Source organism: Apus apus, chromosome 23, assembly GCF_020740795.1.
Source record: "Apus apus isolate bApuApu2 chromosome 23, bApuApu2.pri.cur, whole genome shotgun sequence".
Taxonomy (NCBI): Eukaryota; Metazoa; Chordata; class Aves; order Apodiformes; family Apodidae; genus Apus; species Apus apus.
In genome coordinates, this window is record NC_067304.1 from 6,155,048 (window position 1) to 6,178,002 (window position 22,955).

General features: G+C 47.7%; 1 protein-coding gene across 3 annotated transcripts; it reads left to right on the forward strand.

The window, feature by feature from the left end:
* Positions 1-355: 355 nt before the first annotated feature.
* Positions 356-22,214, forward strand: CTTNBP2NL (CTTNBP2 N-terminal like). Of its 3 annotated transcripts, none has more exons than XM_051638800.1 (5): positions 356-506; positions 6,193-6,300; positions 15,484-15,714; positions 17,292-17,399; positions 18,143-22,214. In XM_051638800.1, the coding sequence occupies exons 2-5, from the start codon at positions 6,202-6,204 to the stop codon at positions 19,613-19,615; spliced, it is 1,911 nt and encodes a 636-aa protein (XP_051494760.1). In that variant the 5' UTR covers positions 356-506; positions 6,193-6,201; the 3' UTR covers positions 19,616-22,214. The 3 variants fall into 3 exon arrangements, with proteins under 3 accessions (XP_051494760.1, XP_051494758.1, XP_051494759.1); XM_051638798.1 differs by lacking the exon at positions 356-506 and adding an exon at positions 1,510-1,563; XM_051638799.1 differs by lacking the exon at positions 356-506 and adding an exon at positions 1,642-1,719.
* The last annotated feature ends 741 nt before the right edge of the window (positions 22,215-22,955 follow it).

A 22,955-nucleotide genomic window follows, 5' to 3' on the forward strand; every position in this document is an offset into this window, starting at 1 on the left:
GCTCTGTGCAGATGCACCCAGAAATAACCGTTCGGGCCCGTTTGGTGGAGTTTGGAAAAAAAACCAGTTCTCGAGAAATCGAAGCTCCTGGTGCGGCCGATCCTCCCGCTCCGCCTGCACCGAGCGCTGCGGACACCGGGGGGAGCTGCAGCCCCGCGGACGGGCGGGACCCGCCGGGCGGAGCTGCCGAGACCCCCCGGGGCAAACCCACCGGCACCGCTCGGCTGCCGGCACGGGAAGCGTCTGGTGGCGGGGGGGGTGGATGGATGGATGGATGGATGGATGGATGGATGGATGGATGGATGGATGGATGGATGGATGGATGGATGTTCGTTCATCTCAGCGCTGTGCAAAGCCGAATCCCACCAGGGGAAGCCCAGCCACGAACAGTCCGTGTCACACTCAGTCTTTATCCAGTTTTTCCCCGTTTGTTTTTTTTTTCAGGGAGGAGATGCCATGCCAGCTGGCAGCCTGGATCTCCCCATGTCCCCCCCTCTCAGGATGTGGTGAGTTAAGTCAGCTCTTGTCTTGCCTGACTTCCCTCCCGTGTGGCACCCACCAGCCCCCTTCCCCTTTTCTCCAGCCTCAGGCAGAGCTCTCCTCCTCCAGCTGCTCTCCCTCCGCGCCTCCATCTCCCCCTGGCCCTGCCTGGCCCTCTCAGACCATCCCCCTCCTCCCCTGACACCCTCTCCAGCCCATCCTTCCTCTTCCAAGGCCTTCACTCAGCACCAGCACTTCCCTACTGGGGGTGGAAAACGTTGTGTAGGAAGTAAAGAAAAGCCCCTGAGCAGGAACCTCGATGTGAGCTGCCACCACTTGTCACGGTGCGCTGGAAGGATGTCTGCCCCCCAGCCACGTTCCCGGGGTAGAGGAGCCAACAGGTGGGAAACAGAGCCCGGAGAAGCCCGGTGTGAGAGGAAGGCAATCACGCCTAGAGGCCTTACTGCTCGGCAGTGCCGCAGGGACACCCACCACCCCGCACAGCTCGGCAGAGGGGACCCATGTCCCTTTCTACCCCCTGGGCTCTGGGATTGCTGGACCAGGGGCCCTGCAGAAGTGCCAGCATCTGTCAGGGTGGGCAGTGATGCTCAGACAGCCCTGCCCGGGCAAAGCACCCTCTGAAGGCGCTAGGCGGGAGGCTGCACTGGCTGCGGGAGGGGTTTGCTGCGGGGCCGGGAGGGGCAGCGGGGCCGGGAGGGGCAGCGGGGCCCCCCCCGCCCCCCCCCCGCCCCCCCCCGCCTCCCCATCGCTCCGGCCCCACCGGCCCCGGCCCCGCCCGCGCCGGAAGTGACGCACCAATCACGGCCGCCCGCTCCCTGCGCCGCCGCCGCCGCGAACAAAAGGGATTTTCAGCCCCGGCCCCGCCCTCCCCGCCCGCTCCCGCGCTCTGATTGGCTGTCGCTGCCGCCACCGCCCGGCCCACGCCCTGGCCCCGCCTCCCCCGCGGCTGATTGGCCCGCGGGCGCGGCGGGCGCGGCTCTGATTGGCGGCCGCGCCGTCCTTCAGAGACGGGCGCCGAGGGGCGGGGCGGCTGGATGGGGCGCGGGGCGGCGGCGGCGCGAGGTGAGCGGGGAGCGGGGAGCGGGGGGCCCGGGGCGGCGGGGAACGGGGGACGGCGGGCCGGGCCCTGCCCCTCCCCGCCCTGCCCCCTCCCCGCCCCGCTCCCCGCGGCCGAGCCCGCTCAGGCCCGGCGCTGCCCGGGCGCGGGGGCCGCGGCAGGTGCGGGGCGGCTCGTCCCGGCCCGCGGGGGCTGAGGGGCCGTGGCGGGGCCGCGCCGAGCGCTGCTGCGGGCGGGGGCGGCCGCGACCGGGGCGGGCGGCGGCTGCGGAGGGCGTTCCCGGGGGCGCGGAGCTGGGGGGGCTGCCGGCCTGGCCGGTGGGCGCTGCCGCGGGGCTCGGGGCACGGAGCGTGGCGGGGGGCTGGGCCCGCCCGGAGCAGCCCGGGGGGCTGCGCTGCCCCCGCGGGGCTCCCTTTGTTCGCCGGCCGCCGTCCCGGGCCGCGGCTCGGAGGCCGGTGCCCCCGGTGGTGGAGGAGCCCCTGAAGCGGGCGGCAGGGATTCGCTCCCGCCGGGGCACAGAGCTGCTCGCAGCTGGGCAGGGCCCAGCTCGGGTGTCTCGGGGGATGGCGGGGGTCGGGGTGGGGGTCCCCGTGCCTCGGGAGCGGTGCGGGGGCCTCAAACGCTGCTGCTTTTCATCTCGCTCGCAGCCGCTCTGATGCGGTGCCAGCCAGCAGTGTCTGCACCATTAGGAAGTGTGTGTTAGCTTCTATTATCTAAACATCTCGTGTAATTGCTTTAGCAGCTCCAATGTCACGCTGCACATGCGGCAGCATCTTTAAAAACTTGTTTACCAGAAGCTTTCAAACTAGTCATTTGCACTTTCATCTGAATGTGACTGCCCATCAGGCTCCTGGAAAATAGCAGTTCCTCTTCAGGGACAGGAAAAACATGGAACTGAATCAGAGTTACAGACATAGAGGCATTGTTGCAGTGGTGTAGCTGTAACCATGGCTTAGGAAAGGAAATAGCCTCCTTCAGAGGAAAAAGGAACAATAAAGACAGGCTGGGAGAGTTGGGCTGTTCAGCCTGGAGAAGAGAAGGCTCCAGGGAGACCTGAGAGCACCTTCCAGGGCCTGAAGGGGCTTCAGGAAAGCTGGGGAGGGGCTTGGGACAAGGGCTTGTGGTGAGAGGACAAGGGGGATGGATTAAAACTGGAGGAGGGGAGATTTATATGAGACATTAGGAAGAAATTCTTTGCTGTGAGGGTGGTGAGAGCCTGGCCCAGGCTGCCCAGGGAAGCTGTGGCTGCCCCATCCCTGGCAGTGTTGAAGGGCAGGTTGGATGGGGCTTGGAGCAGCCTGGGCTGGTGGGAGGTGTCCCTGCCCATGCAGGGGGTGAAACTAAATTATCTTTAAGGTCTCTTTCAACCCAAACCAGTCTGTGATTCTTTACAATTCCTTTTAAAAAGTAGAAGGGTTCTGAGCCAGGTGCTTGCAGAGCATCTTGAGGCTTCTACTTGAGAGAGGCCCCTGCCCAGGGGTCAGTGCTGCTGTGCAGCCCCTCCAGGCTCGGCTGCTCCCGAGGTGAAGCTCCTTTGCTGGCCTTGCTGGTCAGCTTGGGCCATGCTCTGTGTGAGCCCAAGCACAGGGCAACTCTGATGGTTTCATAATCATCATAGTGTGAGTCAGTGCCTGGAGGAGCTGCCACAGTCTAGAAGCTTATCTCTTGTTCCTGAAGTGGCACATGCCACAGATAACTTACCCTGGTGTATTAGCTTGCATGGCTGTGCATATGCTTAAGCTGGTCTTGATAGTTATTTTCAGTTAAATACTGGGAAATAAGTTTCAAAAGGAGAGTTTTATCTCTTTCAGGGTAGGGATGGGTCTGCTGAGGAGATTCTTTAATGGTCCATGGCACAGCTGAAAGGAAGTTTACCTTTGGGCAAGCAGTACATCATTATCTTAGTTTATGCTCTGAACTCTTGCTTATTGCCCAAAAGTGGTGGTATATCTGGGACTCAGGGAAAATATTTATACTGTCAGACTAAATAAGGAGGTCCTTGCGGTTTGTGATCTGTATAATTACACTAGTCAGGATATTTCATTGAATGTAGAGGGATGATATGCCCTGGGTGTTTCTCGATCTTGTTTGTAATGCTGTGAAACTCTTGGTTAAAGGGTTTGACATAATGTGTCGGGTTCCCAGCTGGCAAGTACAGATCTGCTTGGCAGAGAAGGGCTGTTTGCAAAGGAGACAACTGGGTAATTGAATAGGGTTGGCCTGAGCTTTTATTAAAAAGTGGGACAAGGGAAGGCACGAGGACGTGTCACTGGAAAGCAGTCCTGGAAAGGTCAGTTCAGGAGCCTGTGATGCTGGAGGGCCAGGAAGGGAATCGCATTTGGATAGGGGAGGAGGAGCTTAGGTGTGTGCTTATTAGCTCTTTGATCCAGAGGTGTTTCTTGTTCATGTAAAATTAAAATGAATAGAGCTTAATTTCCATTCTTCACCTCCCTACTACTGAGTGGCCCTAAAAGGCAGTGCTTGGGCTGGTACAGAATTAGCATAACAGGGATCTGCTGGGCGTGCTCTAATGCATTAAAAAGTTGAAGGGATAAGCTCTGCAAACAGAGCAGTTACAGGTCTTCTGTAGCAGCAGGTTGCACACGGAGAAGCTGAGGCTGTACCACTTGGGTATCTTTCCTGTTACCTGTGGATGTGTAAATGATTGTTGTGCTCTTTATTTCTGTAAGTATTTTACCTATATATTTTAGGACAGGGCTTGTTTATGTTATTAAGCTGATTAAAGACTATAGCTATAGAGGCACGTTAAGAGCAGCAGGGCTTATTTCTGTGGCACTGAGAAGTACAAGTCACAATGGAACCATTTAGTGCATAGAACAGAAATGATCAGTGCCCAGACTAATAGCCCTGGAGCACCAAGCTGCAGCTGGTGGCTGTCCTTGATTCTAGGGCGTGCTGCTCAGCAGCTAATGGGGAGATGCAGCTGCACACTCCCTTTGTATCTAATTTGAAAAAGTTGTAAATCCCCTCCTTCCGTGCCATCTCAGCCAGCCAGGCTCCCCTTGGTGGCAGAGCTGTCAGCAGCTGTACCTGCAGCTGAGGGACACGGGCAGGTTCATGTCCTGGGCTGCTCTGTGAAGGGCTGATGACTGATTCAAAAGTGGAGTTTCTGCTGAACAGGGACCAGCACTGTCCTGGTCTGCTGTCAGGGGATCTGAGTCGATGGAGTGAGGTTCCTAAATTACACGTTTGTGTCAAGTTTTGATCGGCCTTTTTTGAAATTGAGAGATCTGAACAGGTTTGCCAAACACTCTGCTGTGTATTTTTCTCTTGAATATGTATTAATGGCTCTGCAACAGGGAACGTAACATGCAATGTTGACAGATCCATGGTGTCCAGTTGAATTGGTTTTGCAACAGCTGCAGTACTGTGGGCAGTTGTGGTCACTTCCACTGAAGTTTCTTGAGCAGCCCATGCCAAATGGATCTTCTTGAAAGGGGACATGAAGCAGATTTCTGATTTCTCTTGCAGTGTGAAGCTCCCTGCTCCTCTCTGTAAGCAGAACTTTCTGTTCCCAGCAACTGGAAAACTTCTTTGGCACAAACAAGACAGAACTTGCATTTGTGCACGATTCTCCAAGGCACAGTTATGCAAATGAGTTGTGAAGTAGCAGTGACTTCAGAAAAATTACAGTTCGGTTGAATGTTTTAGCTGGGTAGGCCTCTCTAGTGAAGGTTCAGTTAACCCTTTATCACTTGCCAAGGAAGTGGAGTTTGAGATCTCTGGGTAGCTGCTTCATGCTGTAGCATTTTCTGATTGGTCTGATGAGTGGCAAAGATGGATGTGACTTGGACTTGGAAAACTAGATTTGATTGTTGCACAAAGCACAGGACTGGCATCTCTGGGTATATTTTTACCAGAGACAAGGTTTTATTCTGTGAAATGATTGCCACTTGTTAACAAAATAGTGTCACAAAGAGGCTCATTACTGGGCAGTGTTAAGTATAAGTGAAGGTGTAGGGGGAAAAACACTTTTTGTATGTGCAGTTCAGATGATGGATCTTTGTTCTTATGTGGGCAGTAAACTTATATTTAATAAATGATGCTGATATTGAAACAGTTTGAAAGAATAGTAATTAAATGTGTGCTTTTTGTGGCATTGATTTTTTTGTAAAGTGGCTTGGGGCTGTTCCATTAGCAATGCTTAATGGCATCCCCAGGGAACACAGCACTGAAATGTTAACTTCACTGCTCAGTTTGTGTAGGTGGCCCAGGTTGGACCACACTGATCTCAGCTCCTCAGTCTTCTGGTTGTGTTTGCAGCTGTGTCATCCAGATGTGTAATTTACTGTAGTATGGCTTTTAAATATCCAAGTTTTTTCCTCTCTCCTATTAACTTTGGATACTTCCTGGTGAATATTGTGCTGTCGTGTTGGCCCCTGCACCATCTGGGTGGGCATCTGTTCTTGACCCCTTGGGAGAGGGTAAAAAACGCTTCTTCTGCAAAGGGTCTTGGAAGCTGAAGAGAAAATGTTCACCTTCTGTATTCTCCCCCTCCCAAGGGGTTGGGAAAGAAGTGGAAGCTGAATTTAAGTGGAGATTGTGTCATAGTATAGAATATTGATTTTAATGTACAAAGAAATACTTGGTAAACTATGCTCCATTTTTTGCAGGTTTTCAGGATGAATCTGGAAAAACTCAGCAAACCAGAACTACTGACGCTATTTAGCATTCTTGAGGGAGAATTGGAAGCAAGAGATCTTGTCATAGAAGCCTTAAAGGTATGTTGTAAGTAGCCTGGTAAGAGACAGAAATTACCACAGTGCTGCTGTAGGTTCTGCAGAGTGCTTGCACACAAGATGAAGTTCAGAGGCAATGATTTATTACTGGTTCAGAATCTCATCTTAATATCAGCAGTATTAGATAATAAATGCTGTATATCATTCTGTTTCTTGGATTTTATTATTGAAAGCTGGCTGAAGAAGCATTTCAACATTGAAGTACAGTGTTATGCATATGTTTTCCTCCTTTCTGAGAAAGAACCAAGTGTTCCTGCTGCCATGAGAAGTACAGAAAGTCTGTCAGGCTCCTTTTGTGGGCTTTGCTCTTCTTTAGGAGGGAGGACTGCTTAAAGCAGCAACTCTCCTCATCAGGAGGGATCACAGATTAGTCTTTTTGTGGGGATAACATCACACTAAGAAAGCATCTATGTCTCTGGGCTGTACTAAGCCAATATAAGCTGGCACTGCTGCTGGCAGCATGGACCCTTCCAGTGAAGCAGAGAGCAGCTGAAACTAACCCATCACAAAAGTTTAGTTTCAAGCCATGTCAGTGCAGTTGAAGCTGTGGCTGAAGGGGTGTTAGCTCTGTGCTCTGCTCCCCGGGTTCAGGCCGGGGGTGTGGGGTGTGTTTGTGCTGAGCCTGGAAAATCTTTCACACACTTGTGTAGTCCCTGTGCAACATTTCTGCTTTTTGGGGGGTGCTTAGTTGACTCTCAGCAAGGTGGAAAAAAACAGTGGTATAAATGATGGAAAAGGTCAATTTTTGAAGAAATTATTTGTGACAGGGTTGAATATTGAAGGCTTTTTCAAGCTGACCTGTCACTGCTCATGATGGTTACACTTCCAGCTGTTGCAGAAGAGGAATGGCAGCTCTCAGGCCTGAGCACTGCAGGGACTTGGTTCTCCAGCAACAGCTTCTATAGCTTGATTCCAAGTTCAAACACCTTTTGGGGGGATGGAGGGAGATCCTCCAAAATGGGATGCTTATGTGTTTATTGTTAGTTGGGTTTGCATTTAGATGGTCTTTCTATTTCAGAGGAACATTGCTACCCTCTCTAAACTATCAATCAGGTGGGAGGCTTGGCTCCTGCTTGGAACAGACTGGCAAAGTTCTCCTCTGTCCTGGGATCAGGCTGCTGGTTCTGTGTGGTACCAAAACAACCATCACTTTGATATGACAGTGTGAAATGCATGTAATGGAGCATGGAGAGACTGCTGGGAAGGAATGCAGCAGCTCTGTTCCAAAGGCTTTTTATCATGTTCATTCCAATAGCATAAAGCAATTACCTTTTCTGTTGAAATTTAACCTACAGCTCCCTCTTGCATGAGGAGTTTTATATAGTTGGAGTAGTAGCCTCTGACATAATTTGTCAAGTACTCATGACTGAGAAGAAATAAAATTCAAATGTAACCTGTACTTGATAATTATGTAGTATAAAATACCAAGCTAATCAAAGGCTAGTTCTTGTTCTCCCTTTTCTGCAAGGGATACACTGCAGTGGTTCATCCTGAGGATGAGGGTGGTGGGAGAGGGGCAGGTCTCCAGTGGGGTGTGACAGACCCAAAGCCTAGGTTGGTGCAGCCACAGCTCAGGCCCAGCTTCCTGCTGGCAAGAGGCTGCGTGGCCCTTTCCATACATGAAAGGAAAAAGAAAAGTCACGTAACTGCTTAATCTGGGGGCTGGACAGAGCTTCCAAAGCAGAAAACTCTTGGCCTTGCTTAGTCTGTTTGTTTGGAATCTACAGTTAGAGACGCTGTGGCTGTGCAAAGCTCTTTGTTTACTGATAGTAGCTGTGGTAACAGCTCCACGGTGCTTCACTGCTGGAGGAGTGTTATTGTGTGTGACTGTAGTTACAGCAAAAGCCACCTTGCTAATCTCTTTACTCAAGTTTTCATACATTGCTCTGAAGAAGAGGAGACCAAGACCAAGAAGACCAAACTGGATTGCAACTCTAGAGTATTTAGTTTGACCAGTGTGTGCTGCACGGACCAAGCTGTGACTTGCACGGAGAGGTCAAGTCACCCAGGGCTGGAGGAACCCTCTGCCCAGGGCTCCATGCTGTCCCTGTGCCTCAGGGGGGGGGCAGTGGATTCTGCCACTCTTTGGAGGTGTGATAGTGTTACATGAAGTGCATGTGCATGCTGCAAAGAGGCAGAATGGAGCCTGGACTTTGTTAGAGGGTTGCATGATCTCAAACAATGGTGTTGTTTATCTCTGGCAGTTACATTAGACACAGATGTCAGGGGTTTATCTGCCTATTTACTGCCCATATAGTAAGAAAAATGCATTTCCCCCCATGGGCTAATTTGACTTCTAATTAAGATTTAAATGCTTCTGAACTCTGGATGTTTGAGGCAGATCCTTTGGTACATTACAGGAAGGCAAAAGCATTTGCAGAGAAAAGTCGTGCCTTAATTTGTGAACTTGTAATTTAGTTACAGTGCAGTCTGCAATAATTGGTACTCCTCCATGCTTAGAGAAAAGCATTTAGCATCTGGCATTTGGCAGAGAGAATCCATGCATGCAGATTCCATGCAGTTTTCCTCTCCCTCATGCTATCAGGGCACTTGTTGGCTGGCACTGGCCCTGGTTCTCGCTGGGTTGAAATTAGGTCTGTGAGCCTGGCTTTCCAGGGACTGCTTAGTTTGCTCCTTCCTTTTCCTCTCCTCCCCAGATCCTTTTCTTCCATGCCACTGGGCTGTGCCTGGGTGTCTCTTGGCACCCTGGCTCCTGTGGTGCTGGCAGGAGGGGGTTAACTCTGAGGGTTATTTCTCTGCTGCTCAGATTTGAGTTATAAAGAGCAGTTGTTGGGTCACCTCTAATCAATGCCTCTCCCCTGTAATGACTTGCCCTTGCTGACTTCCCTCTTTCACTCTCTTTTTCTGTGGTTTACATTTCTCCTGTGTATTGTTTCTCATCAAGCAGTGGGTATTTGGGACCCTGTCCTGGTCCTGACTCCTGCTGTCCATTTCAAATTGCAATGTTACTTAGATTCAAACAGGAGAAATTAGGGTAAAGGATTAAGTGAACAATTTTGCTGTATTCAAAATACTCTTTTTCCAGGGCTTGAGTTTGCTTCCTCTGTTTTAAAACCTCTTTGGAAAAAAAAAAGCTTTCTCTTCCTGTAGCTTCCTGTCTACTATATAAATCTCAAATGTTCTCTGCAGAACAGACCTTAAGTCTCACTTCTTATTGTGCTCCTTTTCCTGCAGTTTTAAGGATATCTAGATCATTGAAAAAACCCAGATGCTGTCAGAGAATTGTGTAACACTGAGGGCTGGATCCTTGGTACTTACTGCTGTGTAGAAAGGATTCCATGTGTGAACCACAGGTTAGTCTGCTAAAATAGCACACTGGGGCTGGAAACAATTCAGTATTGAAATGGGTCCCCATCACTAGGTTAGAGTCCTTTGTTCCCTGCCCCCTGTTCTTTAAATTAATATTTTCCATACATTAGAAATTAAGTTCTGTTTACTTTTAGAAAACAGGAAACAGCTTTCTGGCTTACTGTTTTATGTTAATAAGGCCTTAGGCAGTTTACACTGGAATAGAAACTGTCTATTTTGTGTTAATCACTGGGTGCTGCTGGTATTCATTGCTTTGCTTCTGAATTCAGTGCTTCACTCTAGAAAGCAATATTAATGCATTGCAAAATTAAGTGTTCATTTGTCAGTGGATTCAGGAATTGAGGTTACAGTGTAGTTTCAAAATCTAAAAGCCTATCTCTTGTTTAAATGAAAAGAAAAAAAAAAAAAAGCACCCAGTAATATAAAACCTTGCTGCAGTTGCTAGTAAATCTTTCACAGATGGAGGAAAATGGGCTTTTGCATCACTCATGGAGCAGCCTCGATCCAGTGCGTTCCCGTGGGCGCTGTCCTGCTGGAATGCAGGCTTTTCTTACCCCTTCCCTTGCAATTTGGGGAATTTGTTGTTTGTTTTGTGGCTGAAGCAGCCCTGTTTGCCAGTGTCTTTATAAGGTACTGTGCCTTCTCAGTGCTGGGCGAGGAGCAGAGGTGTGGGAACAGCTTTCAGGCTGGAATGGCTCCAGCTCTGGGTTTCAGCCACTCACGTGTGGTGTGTGCTTTAGTGGTGGCCAAAGTGCAGTTGGTGGGCACAGGGTGGTCCCTGGGCCACCACCACGAGGGTGCTGGGACCGGTGCTCAGCCAGGCTCTGGCAGGCATTTGGAGTAGCTGCACCATGGACCAAAACTTGCCAGGGACAGAAGTTGCAGTTGTGTGCTGCTTGATGTTTCCCAATAAAATGTCTCTGGTTTCTGGCAGCTGACAGCAGGTCTTACATGGGCAGGCCTGGGTAGTGCTCGTTTATCTGGTTTGTTCGCTTGATATAATGAGGGCAATTAAGAAAGATGCTGTATTTGAGTGATACAGTTCCTGCTGTGTGGATCTCAGCTAGGGATTGCTTCAGAGCTGGAGCTGAAGTCAGGCTCGGGATCCCACTCCAACACTCTGACATTTATTTTTGTGCAAAGCAAGTGCTCCCCACCCCCATTTCCCTTCTCTCTGTCAGCGGCTGCTGTGACCTCAGCTTGTCTTTATTCCCAGTATCTGTGTCTGGGGAGAGGAGCTAATAAGGAAGTTCAAGGCAGTAAGAAGCTATTTAAAGACTATACCACTCTTTGCAACACAAAGGAGGAACTTCTGTGCAAATTATTACTGGAGAACTGCATAGGCCATAGCTACAGTTAATTAGCAGTGTGTTTGTGTTGTGCTGAGGGTTAAAACCTAAACTCTAAAATTACAGGCAAGAGTAATATCCTACTTTGTGTCCAAAAGAATACTTGAAACAAGTCTTGGAAACTCCCTGTTTGATGTTCCAGTAAAACAAGTTGTAAAGATTATTGAAGGCAGAGAGAAAATGCTGTCTCATAAACAAGGTTTCAGTAAGAGGAAATCTTTTATAAAAAAAACCAAAAAATTACACAGACAGATTATGGGAAACATTCAGCCCAAAACAGTGTAGAAATCCCCAGAGGAAACAGCAGCTTTTCCCTAACAAAGTGAAGTCTTGGCTCTGCCTGCCTGCACAGGAAACCTCTCTTCTGTTGTGTCAGATAATGCTTCTGCTCCATGAAGTCAGAATTACTTCTTTTCAGACTGACTAGCAGTGATCACTTACCCTGACATGAGCCCCTTTAAAGTGGTACTTTCTCTGCATGTGCCTAATTCTTCTGATTGTCAGGAGTTTTATTTTTTTTTAAGAGTAACTAATGTGCATAGCTGCTTCCTTTTTTAAGAGCAGCCCAAGCTTAAATGTTATCTTTTTTCCTCCTGTTGGGGAAGGACAATGTAATAGTCTTTAAAAATTGCTGGGTAGTCCATTTAGTTGCTTTTGAAGTTTGAATGTTGACCAGTGAATTCATAAGTCTGCATATTTGAGCTGGTACAGGTGGAGGTACTAAATTAAAAGATCTTCTAATTGCAGAAGATTGCATCTCATTTCAAAGCACAGTTGATGCTGTTGGAAGTATCTGTGTCATCCCTGGTTTTCCAGGTTAAATTTCCAACTCCTAAGTTAACAGTGCTTTTTGTAACCTTATTTCCTTTTCATTGAACCTCAGTTTCCTGTGGATTTGTGTGTTTCAAGAGGCTGATGCTGGGATCTGAGATCTAAGTTGATTTTTCCACTTTAGGCTTGCTAACAGATTATTTCTCTTCTGTCGTGCAAGTTGCTTCCGTTTTGAAAGTTGAACAAAAACTGTGTTTAAGGCTTAATTCCAGTTCAGACAGAAGAAAATCAAAACTGTTGGAGATACTTATAGGTGACCTCCAGCAACAGCAGAAGTTGAGCTGAACAGTTGCCCCAGCGAGGAGCACAAGCCGTGAGAGATGTGACCCCTGTATGTGACAGCTCCACACCTGCAAGAAGTGACCTGTGTCCATCGTGGCACTGTCGCCGTTGTAGCAGCACTGCCCCATGAGTCCAGGGACAGAGGTGGCTGCTCATGGGACCTGTGGCACAGGGCTGTTGGGCAGCAGCCTGAAAATCTGCATTTGCATTTCCAAATGGATGGTGGCCCAAATGCCAAAGCCCTGGATTTGTTTTTGTAAACAAGATGTGGTCAGTGTAGGATGACCTGTTTAAGACTTTTCAGAGTCTAGACATCTTTAATTAAATGTTTATGCTCTGCTGGCTACTGAAGGAGAATAGCTGGACTTCAGAAAGCTATTTATGTTGTGACAGTCTCATGCTGGTTCAGGAAAGTACTTAGTTGCTCAAGTAGTGAGGAAGAACTCCTTTCCCAGGCAGGAAATAAGCCACCCCACTACATTCAGCAGAGCCCAGAGCTGTGAGGAGCCAAGGGAAAGGGTGGCTTTTCTGACACCAGCACGCACAAGAAACCAGAGGCTGTAAAGAGTGGGTGTCACCTTAATCCCAGTTTTTTCAGCTTTTATTAGAGGGAAGTTGCCCAGAGGTAAGCGTTTCAAGTGTGCCCTGTTTGCTCACACAGTCGCTGCTCTGGTGCCCTTCCCAAAGGCTTCTCCCTTGTTTCTGCGGAATGGAGTGACCAGCACTGGGCTGGGTTGGCTTTCAGGGACGAGCAGCTCATCTGTCAAAGCAGTCAGACCATGGATGAATTTACAGGCCATTTGAATTTACAGACGTCTTAGTGCTTGAGTCACTTAGAAATTCCCTAATCACTTGTAGTGAGGCTTGGTTGAGTCATTTTTATAAATTCTTCAGAATAACTGAAGATTCCCTGACCCCCAGAAAAAAAAAAAAGCCTGTGGTTTTTCCTGTGATTCATTAAACAGGGACAGCTCATTATCCCGGGCCACCCTCCCATTTCCAGGGCTGATCTTTTCCTTCCTCTTCCGTTTTATTTATGTAAAGTTAGAACAATATCTTCAGTTCTGATCAAAGTACCGACTGTTCCCAGTGGGTGTTACTGATAACGAGGGAGGGGTATTTGTGAGTGTCAGCCATTCATCTGTAAGGGTTAAAATACAACTCCAGAGCAATAGGACAAGTGTCTCTAATTGAGTTTGGTCATTGGGGAGTTAAAGTATTTTGCTTGGATCTTTTAATGTCTCTTGTCAAGGAGGTGCTTCTGCCTTTGAGAGCAGAGAGTGACTTTCATTTTTTTCTGCTAATCACATTTAGAATATACACAGGACCAGAAAATCTCGTCAGCTATTTGAGTAAAGCAAAGCTTTATTGTTTATGTGTCAGGCCTCTGACCTGTAAAGCTCAGTGCCAGCAGTTTGTTTTTGTGCACCCGCTGGTGTCTGGGGTGGTGTCCAGAGCACTGCTGGGGCTCTCCTGTGCTCGAGGGAAGTGTTTGCATGTTTGATGCTGGTTACTGGGGCATCAGAAAACGTCCCTTTCAGTAACTGCTGGCTTCCAAGTTTTCTTTTAATTTTAGTCAGACTCAGCCTTTCCCATCTAACAGGTGCCAGCAGGAGCAGGGGCTGCTCAGGGGGCTGCAGCTGTGGTGAGGCTGGGCATGGCTCACTGTCCCACCTTCCACAGCATCACCTGAGCTGGGGCTCAATGCAGCTGGTGTCAGGAGCCCTTTGCCAGCTCTGAGAAACTGCTGAGCTGAGCTTGGTATGGCTTACACTGTCTGCTGGAAAGTGTGCCCAGGAGTGAGCAGTGCACCCAGAAGCTGAAGTGACCAGAGAACGGGGCAGCGCTGGCTCTGGAGACAAACACCTCAGGCGTGTGCTTTGCCAGAAGTGCAGCCTGACTTCCCTCTGGAGGTCACACAGTGCTTTGCTGGTTGAACATGCTGTAGTGTGCTTTAAATTAAACTACTCCAAAGGTGATAGCACACCTTGGCTAAATGTAGGGGGCTTGTGCAGCTCAGAGAAAGGTGTTGGAGGTTCCTGGCACAGAGGAGCCCACACTGCCCTTGGTGGCCTCACTGACAACATGCCCACAAAGAGCAGCACGTGATTATTGATGTGCTCCAGAAAAGTCAAGGTATGACTTCATAAGGACTAGTTACTGTGGCTGTACTGAACCCAGAACCTCACTCTGTGGGAGCTATTGTATCTCAGTTGGGGAGTTGCTCCCTGTGGCAGATGCTGGAAGCACAGGGTGGTCACAAACCGGTGGCATTCAGCCCGTAACCCTTTTGGTTTAAATTTGTGATGAAATTTTGTGGAGCCAAGATAGGTCAGCTCTGAGGGCCCTTTTGAATCTAAGTCTGTTTTCCCTTTTTCATCTTTTGTTGCACAGACATCTGTTTTCTTGTGGTTTCTTATCATGGTGGTAAGTATATTTTATGTCTGTGTTTATGAAATTTTGTTTTATTTTTTAGAACTCCACAGTAGTCATTCAGTAGGAAGAGGCTGTCAGTATCCTAACAAACAGATTTGCAGCTGGAATGGCTGATTGTAAATGTTGTAATTGTGAAGCTTAGTACGTGTGAGCTTCCTTAATCCTTACATGTCACTGAAAGAAAACTAATCATTCCTGTTTTGCTTCTTGTGAAACTCAACTTTGTTTAGTCTAGATGAGAATATTAAGGTTTTTATTAACAATTTACGGATTTATAGGCTATTCCAAGGATACAACTCATTAATTGCTCAACATTAAATTCTTTGATGGTGACATAATGAGGACAACCACACAACTGCTCTTCTGCCAAAACAACAGTGAATGATTAAATCTTTTGTTGAACAAGGACTGGTACTTGCCTATTTCTAAGTCATGGGCACAGCTAGCAGGGAGCTGTGGTATGAGGATGTTAGAGTGAACATGCTGTGGGGATGTTGTGTTTTTAAGGAAGACTTGCCTTTGTTTGGGGCCACTTGGTTAAAAGATCTTGTTCAACTGGAGGGACAGAGAAATGAATGGAGCACATGCTTCAAACAACACACAGACTTTTCAGATTGATCAGTGTGTATTTGCTTGTGTTCCAGCGTGTGTTGTGCAAGTGTGCTTTGCAAATTGCATCAGGACTCAAGTTACCTGGAGAGCAGGTGCTGTCTTGGGCCCCTCTGTTAACCAGGGACCTCTAACATGATGTACTTGTGGTTTTTTTTCCCTGTCTGAATACTCATATTTTTATAGCAGATAACAGGATATGAACCAGACTGTTAAGATCTCTAAGTGGAAGACTGGGGAAGAGGAATATTAACTACAAATTACTTTCTCCTTTAGCTGATTTTCTATTTTAAGAATATTGAAATGCAAATTTGTTTCTGTGTTGCAGGCCCAGCACAGAGACACGTTCATTGAAGAACGCTATGGGAAGTACAACATCAGTGATCCATTAATGGCTTTGCAGAGGGATTTTGAGACCCTGAAAGAGGGAAATCATGGTGAAAAGCAACCAGTGTGCTCCAATCCATTATCAATTTTGAAGGTGGTGATGAAACACTGCAAGAATATGCAGGAAAGAATGTTATCCCAGCTAGCTGCTGCAGAAAGCAGGCACAGAAAGGTAAGTTTTGTTTCAAATAAGCTGTGCAGAAGTTAATAGTTGCATTTTGATAGTATGTTAACTTCAGAAAAAAAATGCAAGTCAAAATGATTCAAGCATTTGTCCCTGCTGGATTCTGTGACTGGGAGAAGCTCTCTGGAGCATCCCTGCAATCATCTGCATTACAGCACAGTATCTTTACCTCTTCGCATACTTCTTTTTCACCTTAAAAATAGCTGGGATTTTTGTTTTGACTGGAGTCAGTGGCAGACTGAGGTGGTTTTCCTGGTCTCTGCCAGCTCTTGTTTGCAGTGCCAGCTCTAGGTGTGCTTTTGGCTAGTGCCTGGGCCAGTACCACCCTGTGTTTTTTAGGTCTGTCACTCTTGCTTTGATTCAAACTTACTAAATCATGTACGAAGTTCTCAAATAGAAGTAGTCACATTCTGTTTCTAGTCAAAAGGTTCAAAGTTGAAACCTCTGCTTCATTGCTCGTCAGCATGTGGGTTAAAGTTTATTTTCCCAGAATCTGTTTTGATGTGGATAAGACAGAGCAAGTTCCTTCCAGTCTGTGAATAAGCTGAAGCATTTCTGTGTCAGTAACCTTACCTTAAGCAACCAGCCAGCTTGACTTGTACATCACAGATGCTGTGCTTGGGGTGGGCAGCTGGAGATACCTTCAGCTTTCGGTTTGTCTGTCAGTCACAGGCAGTAGCAGCAAGGCTGTGTTTCACTTTTCAGCCAAGTATCTAGCTAAATCATGCTGTTAAAATCAGATACTTTGCCCCCTTCTGCAAAAAGATTCCTTGTGTGTGTAAAGATATTTAAGATTGTTTGGATGCTAAATTCATGGTGAGCAGGTGCTGGGAGAGCCTAGAGCTTTGCTGGTGAGATAAATCGGAGTCTCTGGGGAAGCTTGTATGTTTTTTGTCAAGGTAGTAGAATTTCAATCATTCATGTAATTCAGTGTTAAAGCTGAAGGAGCTCCTTAACTGGGTCCTTATGGCAAGCAGTTTCATTTCAAGAGCTCATCTTGTTCTTAAGTGGAAGAACAAATTAATGTTCTTTAAAATAAACTGTGCACTGCAGTGCTCAAATGCCCTGTAAGAAACTGGGGGAGAAGCCTGCATGTGAAGTGCTGCTGCAACCAGGTGAGGATTGTCCTGCTGCAGGTGTTGGAGTCCCTGTCACCTGGAGGTGGGGTCTCTAGGCTGCTGCAGGGGGTTATATTAATGGTCCGGCCAGGAGACTCTGAGGGGGCACTGAGCAGCCAAGGATGGATAACACGAACTTCCCAAGGCTGTTCTGCAGTTTGGAGGGAAAACATGCAGTTTAACTGTTTCATGATCAGGTGAAGATGTATCAGTGTGAGGTTTTCCCGATTTTTTTTAAGTTTTTTTTGCAAACTGATTCAACTATACCAAATAATAACATACTGTTGTAACTTATCCAAAAGCTGCTTTTATGAGATGTTTTTGGGTTGAATTCGGATGCCCCAGCCCGCAGGGGCTGCTCCTCCGTGTTGCTGGGCCTTGGGGTGTGTGTGTGAAGGTGCTGATGTGTGTGCCAGGGCATCAAAGCAGCTGTGGTTTGTGTGGCAGGTGATTCTGGACCTGGAGGAGGAGAGGCAGCGGCACGCCCAGGACACGGCCGAGGGGGACGATGTCACCTACATGCTGGAGAAGGAGCGGGAGCGGCTCAGCCAGCAGGTACCTGGGGAGCTGGGAATGGCCCATGGGAACCCAGCTCCTGCCTGGGGAGCTTAGGAGTGATGTCTAATTGCACCTTCATGTTGAAAGAGTAGGAGGGGCCTCCCTCCTGTAAGGCACTCCCAGCTTTTATCAGCTTGGTATGAAAAATAGCCTTAATTTTTCGAGGTGTTTTGGTAGCTGAGCAGTGCTAAAAGCTGTTAATAGGCAATCAAACACTGTGAAATCCTCCTGCAGCCTGAAGTCTGAGAAGTTCTCAAGAACAGGGCTGCACTTACAAATGATAGGGCTCTCTGGTACTCAAAATTCAGAGTAAGTCATGAAAGATCTCCTGGGGGCTTAGTCAGAGAAGATAATAAACATTGAAGCTACTGTTTTCTGTCACTCAAGTGCTGTAGACTTTATTAAACATACATAACACATCAGCATTTTAAAGCCTTTAAAAGGCAAACTGACAAAGTGGTCAATGAGGTGGAAGGAAGCTTTGCTCCTGTTCAATCAGTGCAAAGCAGACTGGGTCTGTATCTCACTAAAGTTCAGCTGAATTTCATATATGATACAGCTACCAAGTAGTAATTCTTAATAGGTGCAACCTGAATCAGACAAGACTGTGTTGTAGATACTGGGGCAAGAATCTCTTTCGTAGTCATTGTCATATTTTACTGGAGAATTTCTCCAAGATAACTTCATTTACCTTCAGGAGATACTGAAGTCTTACAGTCTTTTTTGCCCTTATCTTCCAGTTGGAGTTTGAAAAATCCCAAGTGAAAAAGTTTGAAAAAGAGCAGAAGAAGCTGTCAAGCCAGTTGGAGGAGGAAAGGGCACGCCACAAGCAGCTGTCTTCCATGCTTGTGGTGGAGTGCAAGAAAGCCACTGCCAAAGCAGCTGAGGAGGGGCAGAAGACAGCAGAATTGAGCTTGAAATTGGAAAAAGAGAAGAGTAAGGTGAGTAAACTGGAAGAGGAGCTGGCGTCAAAGAGGAAGAGGGGTTTACAGATGGAAGCACAAGTAGAAAAGCAGCTCTCAGAGTTTGACATTGAAAGAGAACAGCTGAAAGCCAAGCTGAACAGGGAAGAAAATCGTACAAAAGCACTCAAAGAAGAGGTGGAATGTCTGAAGAAAGCCCTGAAAGAGCTGGAGGCTTCTTGCCAGGAGCAGGGTCCTACCGAGCCTTTGCAGCCAAGCCCCTCGGTGGTGTCCAGAGGTGTTGCAACTGACGGTCCCCCCGTGAAGTCTGTGTCTTGCCAGACAGAGGGTCTGCAGGCAGACCAGGCAGGCCCTGCCAGCACAGGCAAGGCTGTGCACGCAACGTTTCCCAGCCCCACTACACCTACTCATTCCTATGCAAAATCTAATGGCCATTGTGACACAGACGTGCAGGGGGGTGAGCTGCTGCAGGCAACTGCAGCAGAGAACCAGGTTCAAAAGGAGAAATGTGCTGGTGCAGCCCCAGAAAATGCAGCTGAGAATGGGAGTTCTCCTGTAAGAACAGAGTCACCAGTGCATCTGATGTCCCAGCTCGCTTCCAGTGGGGTCTCCCTGTCTCCCAGCAGCACAACTGCCTCCTCTCTGACACCTTCTCCCTGCTCCTCACCAGTTCTGAACAGACGCTTGGTGGGAGCGTCAGCGAGCAGCCCTGGGTACCAGTCCTCCTACCAGGTGGGCATCAACCAGCGCTTCCACGCCGCTCGGCACAAGTTTCAGTCTCAAGCTGAACAGGACCACCAGTCCAGTGGCCTGCAGAGCCCACCGTCACGGGATTTGTCTCCTACTCTAGCAGACAACTCTGCTGCCAAGCAGCTGGCCCGTAACACCGTCACTCAGGTCCTGTCCAGGTTCACCAGCCAGCAGGGACCTATTAAGCCAGTCTCCCCTAACAGCTCACCTTTTGGCACAGACTATCGAAATCTGGCTGTGAGCCCCAAAAACGAATCTGGTCACTCTCCAAGCCCTGGCAAGGTTTCCAGTCCCATAAGCCCATTGTCTCCTGGAATTAAGTCACCAACCATTCCTCGAGCAGAACGAGGGAACCCTCCACCCATTCCTCCAAAGAAACCTGGCCTCGCTCAGTCACCTGCTGCTCCTGCTCCACTAACCAAAACCTCCTCCCCAGCACCCTCTCTGGGTGCCTCCATGGACGTGGCAAGTAGCTGCTCCAACAATACCGTGGTGTCAAATGGCAAAGACATTGAGGTCCTCCTGCCAACCAGCAGCTAGTCTCCAGAAAATGTGAATGTGACATTCCACAGCTTAGCATCCTAGAGCTAAGACACTGTTTTTCCACTCCATGTTATTTATTTCCATAGTAGCAGATTCTGTCTGTATAAAGCATTTAGTATATTTTTTTTTCTTTTTTTGATAGGTAGGAAAATATTTTTGTTTATGGAGAAACCTTAACTACAGCTATACAGTAGCCTCAAAATGTCTCGTTGGCAACGGTCAAATCATTAGAGGTAGCAAGAACCATAATGGTGTGGTGGGACCTAACTGTCAAATCTAATGGGACTCAAATGCTACTTTTAAATGACACAGACTTTTGCAGAGTTTTTACTCCAGATGAACATTTTATAAAAAGTGCCTGAACTAAGCCTGCAATATGAATGTGATTCTCTGGAAAAGGTGAGAAGGGGGACCATCTAGCTGCAGAAACACTCCTCTGTGAGTCATGAATGTTGAAACTAACACTGTTTTTAATTCTTTCCATTTGCTGCAATAAGTGAGCAAATGTGCTACACATTCTGTAAGGTGACCACCAGACTGATGCAGCCAGCCACACTTTATCCCTTAGGACATGGCTCCTTGCTATTTGAGGAAGCACACCTAAGTTTCTTGGGTTAAAATTTAGCCATAATAAGTCCAGATTACTTTTCTTTCAGTATTCATAGTTCATGTAGATCTCTTTGCTTTCATGTAGCACATCCTGCAGAGATGTCCATGTGCTTTAAATGGCTAAACTCTGGTTTCTGGTGTGTCACCTTGACTTTTCAAGCTCTTCAAGCATTCTACTGTTGTGTGTAGAACTTCTGAAAAAAGGATCTTGCTGTTACTTGACAAAGATCTCCCTATTACTTGAAAAAAATCACTAGTCCACATGATACAGGTTTTTTGCAACAGTAACATGGGATCTTCTACTATAAACAAAAGCAATAATTTTGTTCCTCATCTGTGTGGGTTGTGTCTGGCTGATCCGGATTTTACTCACAGTTAGCTATGGGATCTTGCTGGCTTTCCTTGGCTGCAAATAGGGAACCAAATCATGGTTGTCATGTGTAATTGTGTTTATATGTGTGAGTAGTTTCACACATATGCATACTAAATACGAAACTTATTAGGAAAATCTGTATCTGTTCTTGATGTTCTGCCTATTATGAAGAAAATGTTGGAGTTCGTTGAGATTAGAAGAGAACATTTATGAGAAATTGCCTAAGTTTGAGGCAAATCGTGTGTGAAACAGTATTTGGGGCCAAGTGGGGAGAAGCAGCTGGTTGCTGACAGGTATGCAGGGAGAGGTGTTGTCCTGGCTGCAGATGTGCTGCCGTTGCTCAGCCCACAGCACGGCTGGGTTTCTGAGTCCCTGTGGGGAGAAAGGCAGCACAGACACCACAGGTCAGGGGCAGAGGCTGAGAGCATAACCCTGAGTTAATTATCTCAGGTGCTTTCTGTGAGCCAATCCTAATTTTGGGAACTGGACTTGCTGCTCAGTGCCAGTCAATGTTCAGCATTTCCCTCTGCAGCAGCATCACATTTATGCCAAGCACAGCTTCCCACTGCCAGAGACTTTCTCTTTTGTAATTTTTCAATGTTTAATTAGACAGTATACATCCACCTTCCCTGTAGGAAGGATCCCTGCCGAGCTGGGAGGATGCAGCTGCTGTACCTGAGCTGGGAGGTTCCCCTGGCTGTGAGCCTGGTGTTGTAGGACACCGGAGCCCTTGTGCTGCTTTGACGTGGCAGTGCCTGACGTGACCCTGCTGGTCCCTCCTGCACAGCCCTGGCAGGTATTGAGACCACAACAAGGGTCTTTACAGACCATTTAGTAGCTTTTTAGCTGGTGGTATGATGGGCTGCTGCTCCTAACCCAGCAGAGCAGCCTGTGTACTAGCAGCAGGGACACAGAGGCAGCCTAGAGATAACTGGGCAGTGACTCCTTTGGAAGCACATTTACTAATTTTTTTAACTTTTAAGTATCCCCAGCAGATTTTTCCTCTTGATGAGAGTAATTGTAATAACTGATGGGCAGATGGATTTTGGCCCATGTATCACTTCTGATTCAAAAGTGAGGCTTTTGTATACACTGCTTTAACGTGTTTCTTTGCTTTTACATTAATCTAAATGGTATTATCCCCTTTCTTTATTAATAGCTCTATAGAGAGAGAGATACTATGATGAAGTCTATTAGGAAATGCACTGAGTACTGTTTCTTCTAAAATATAATAGGGGAAGGGGTATGCAAAAGAATGTATTTTTGCTAGTAGCCTATCTTCTGAGAGAGACTAAGCACAAGATACTAAAATGGATCCAACTAATTCAGTAAGATGTTTAGAGTTAGTATTTAACTGTTGATGTAGATTCTGTGTGGAAGCAACTAAATATTTCTTCTATAACCCACATCTGTTATAAGCAGCCATTGTTGCAGAGTTTGTCACTGGCTAATGGAGTATAATGAAGTGCAAAATGTATACGCTAGTATTAATTCGTTAACACTTGTAAATTTGTAAAGCCAAATATACCAAGCTGAAGTCTTTAATCATTTTTATAGCTGATGGCATTAAACATGTTAAACGTTCATATTATCAATAAAGGATTTTATTTTTAAGATGTGCAAATGGCTTAAGAAGATGTTTGGAGTTGGGACTGCGTGTGGAGGGCGGCAGCCTCGCAGGAGCCAGGCAGGTGGTGGGAGCTGGGTCTGTGTTCCTGGGGAGGCTGAAGCTTTGGTGTATGCTCTGAAATGTCAGAAGAAAGCAGATTTATTTGGAGTACAGCAGCTAATGAGCAGCTGTGTCTGGTTGTGCTCTGGGCTGAATTGCCCATCCATCCCCATCTGACACCGTTGGGAGGTTCTGGTGGCAGCTCCAGGGTCTGGCCCCACTCCCACAGCTGGGGCTTTGGGTAAAACAGTAAAAACACTTGTCCTGGAGTACCTCTTAACTGCACTGTGACAGTATTAAACTCATCATTCTTTGGGAGTGTTATACTAACAAACACTTTGGGTTTTTGGGGGGAAGCAGGTGTGCCAGTGCCCTGCTGATTTTTTTTCCCAGCAGGTTACAGAATTTCACATGGGAATTCCCTCAAGGGTCAGCACTCCTCTGCCTTAGAGGAGCACGGCTCAGGTATGGCACAGGACACAGCTGAGAGTGTCCCATCCCAGTAAAGGCACTGGCTAGAGAAAGGTCCCGTTTGCACCATGTCCTTGCAGGGAACCAGCCCCTTTCCTTGCTGGGTGGCAGGGGCTGCTGCAGGTGCCCCCAGCCCGTCAGGGCTCCACAGCTGTTTGTCTCCCGAAGTCACACCTCAAGAGTGACCTGCTTTTCTTATCTTTACATCGGTTCGG

Excerpts from the sequence above, each read along its gene's own strand:
- CTTNBP2NL (XM_051638800.1), top strand. The coding sequence starts at position 6,202 with ATGAATCTGGAAAAACTCAGCAAACCAGAACTACTGACGCTATTTAGC. Across the intron at positions 15,715-17,291 it reads CAGAAAGCAGGCACAGAAAG|GTGATTCTGGACCTGGAGGA; the intron begins GTAAGTTTTGTT and ends TTTGTGTGGCAG. Across the intron at positions 17,400-18,142 it reads GGGAGCGGCTCAGCCAGCAG|TTGGAGTTTGAAAAATCCCA; the intron begins GTACCTGGGGAG and ends CTTATCTTCCAG.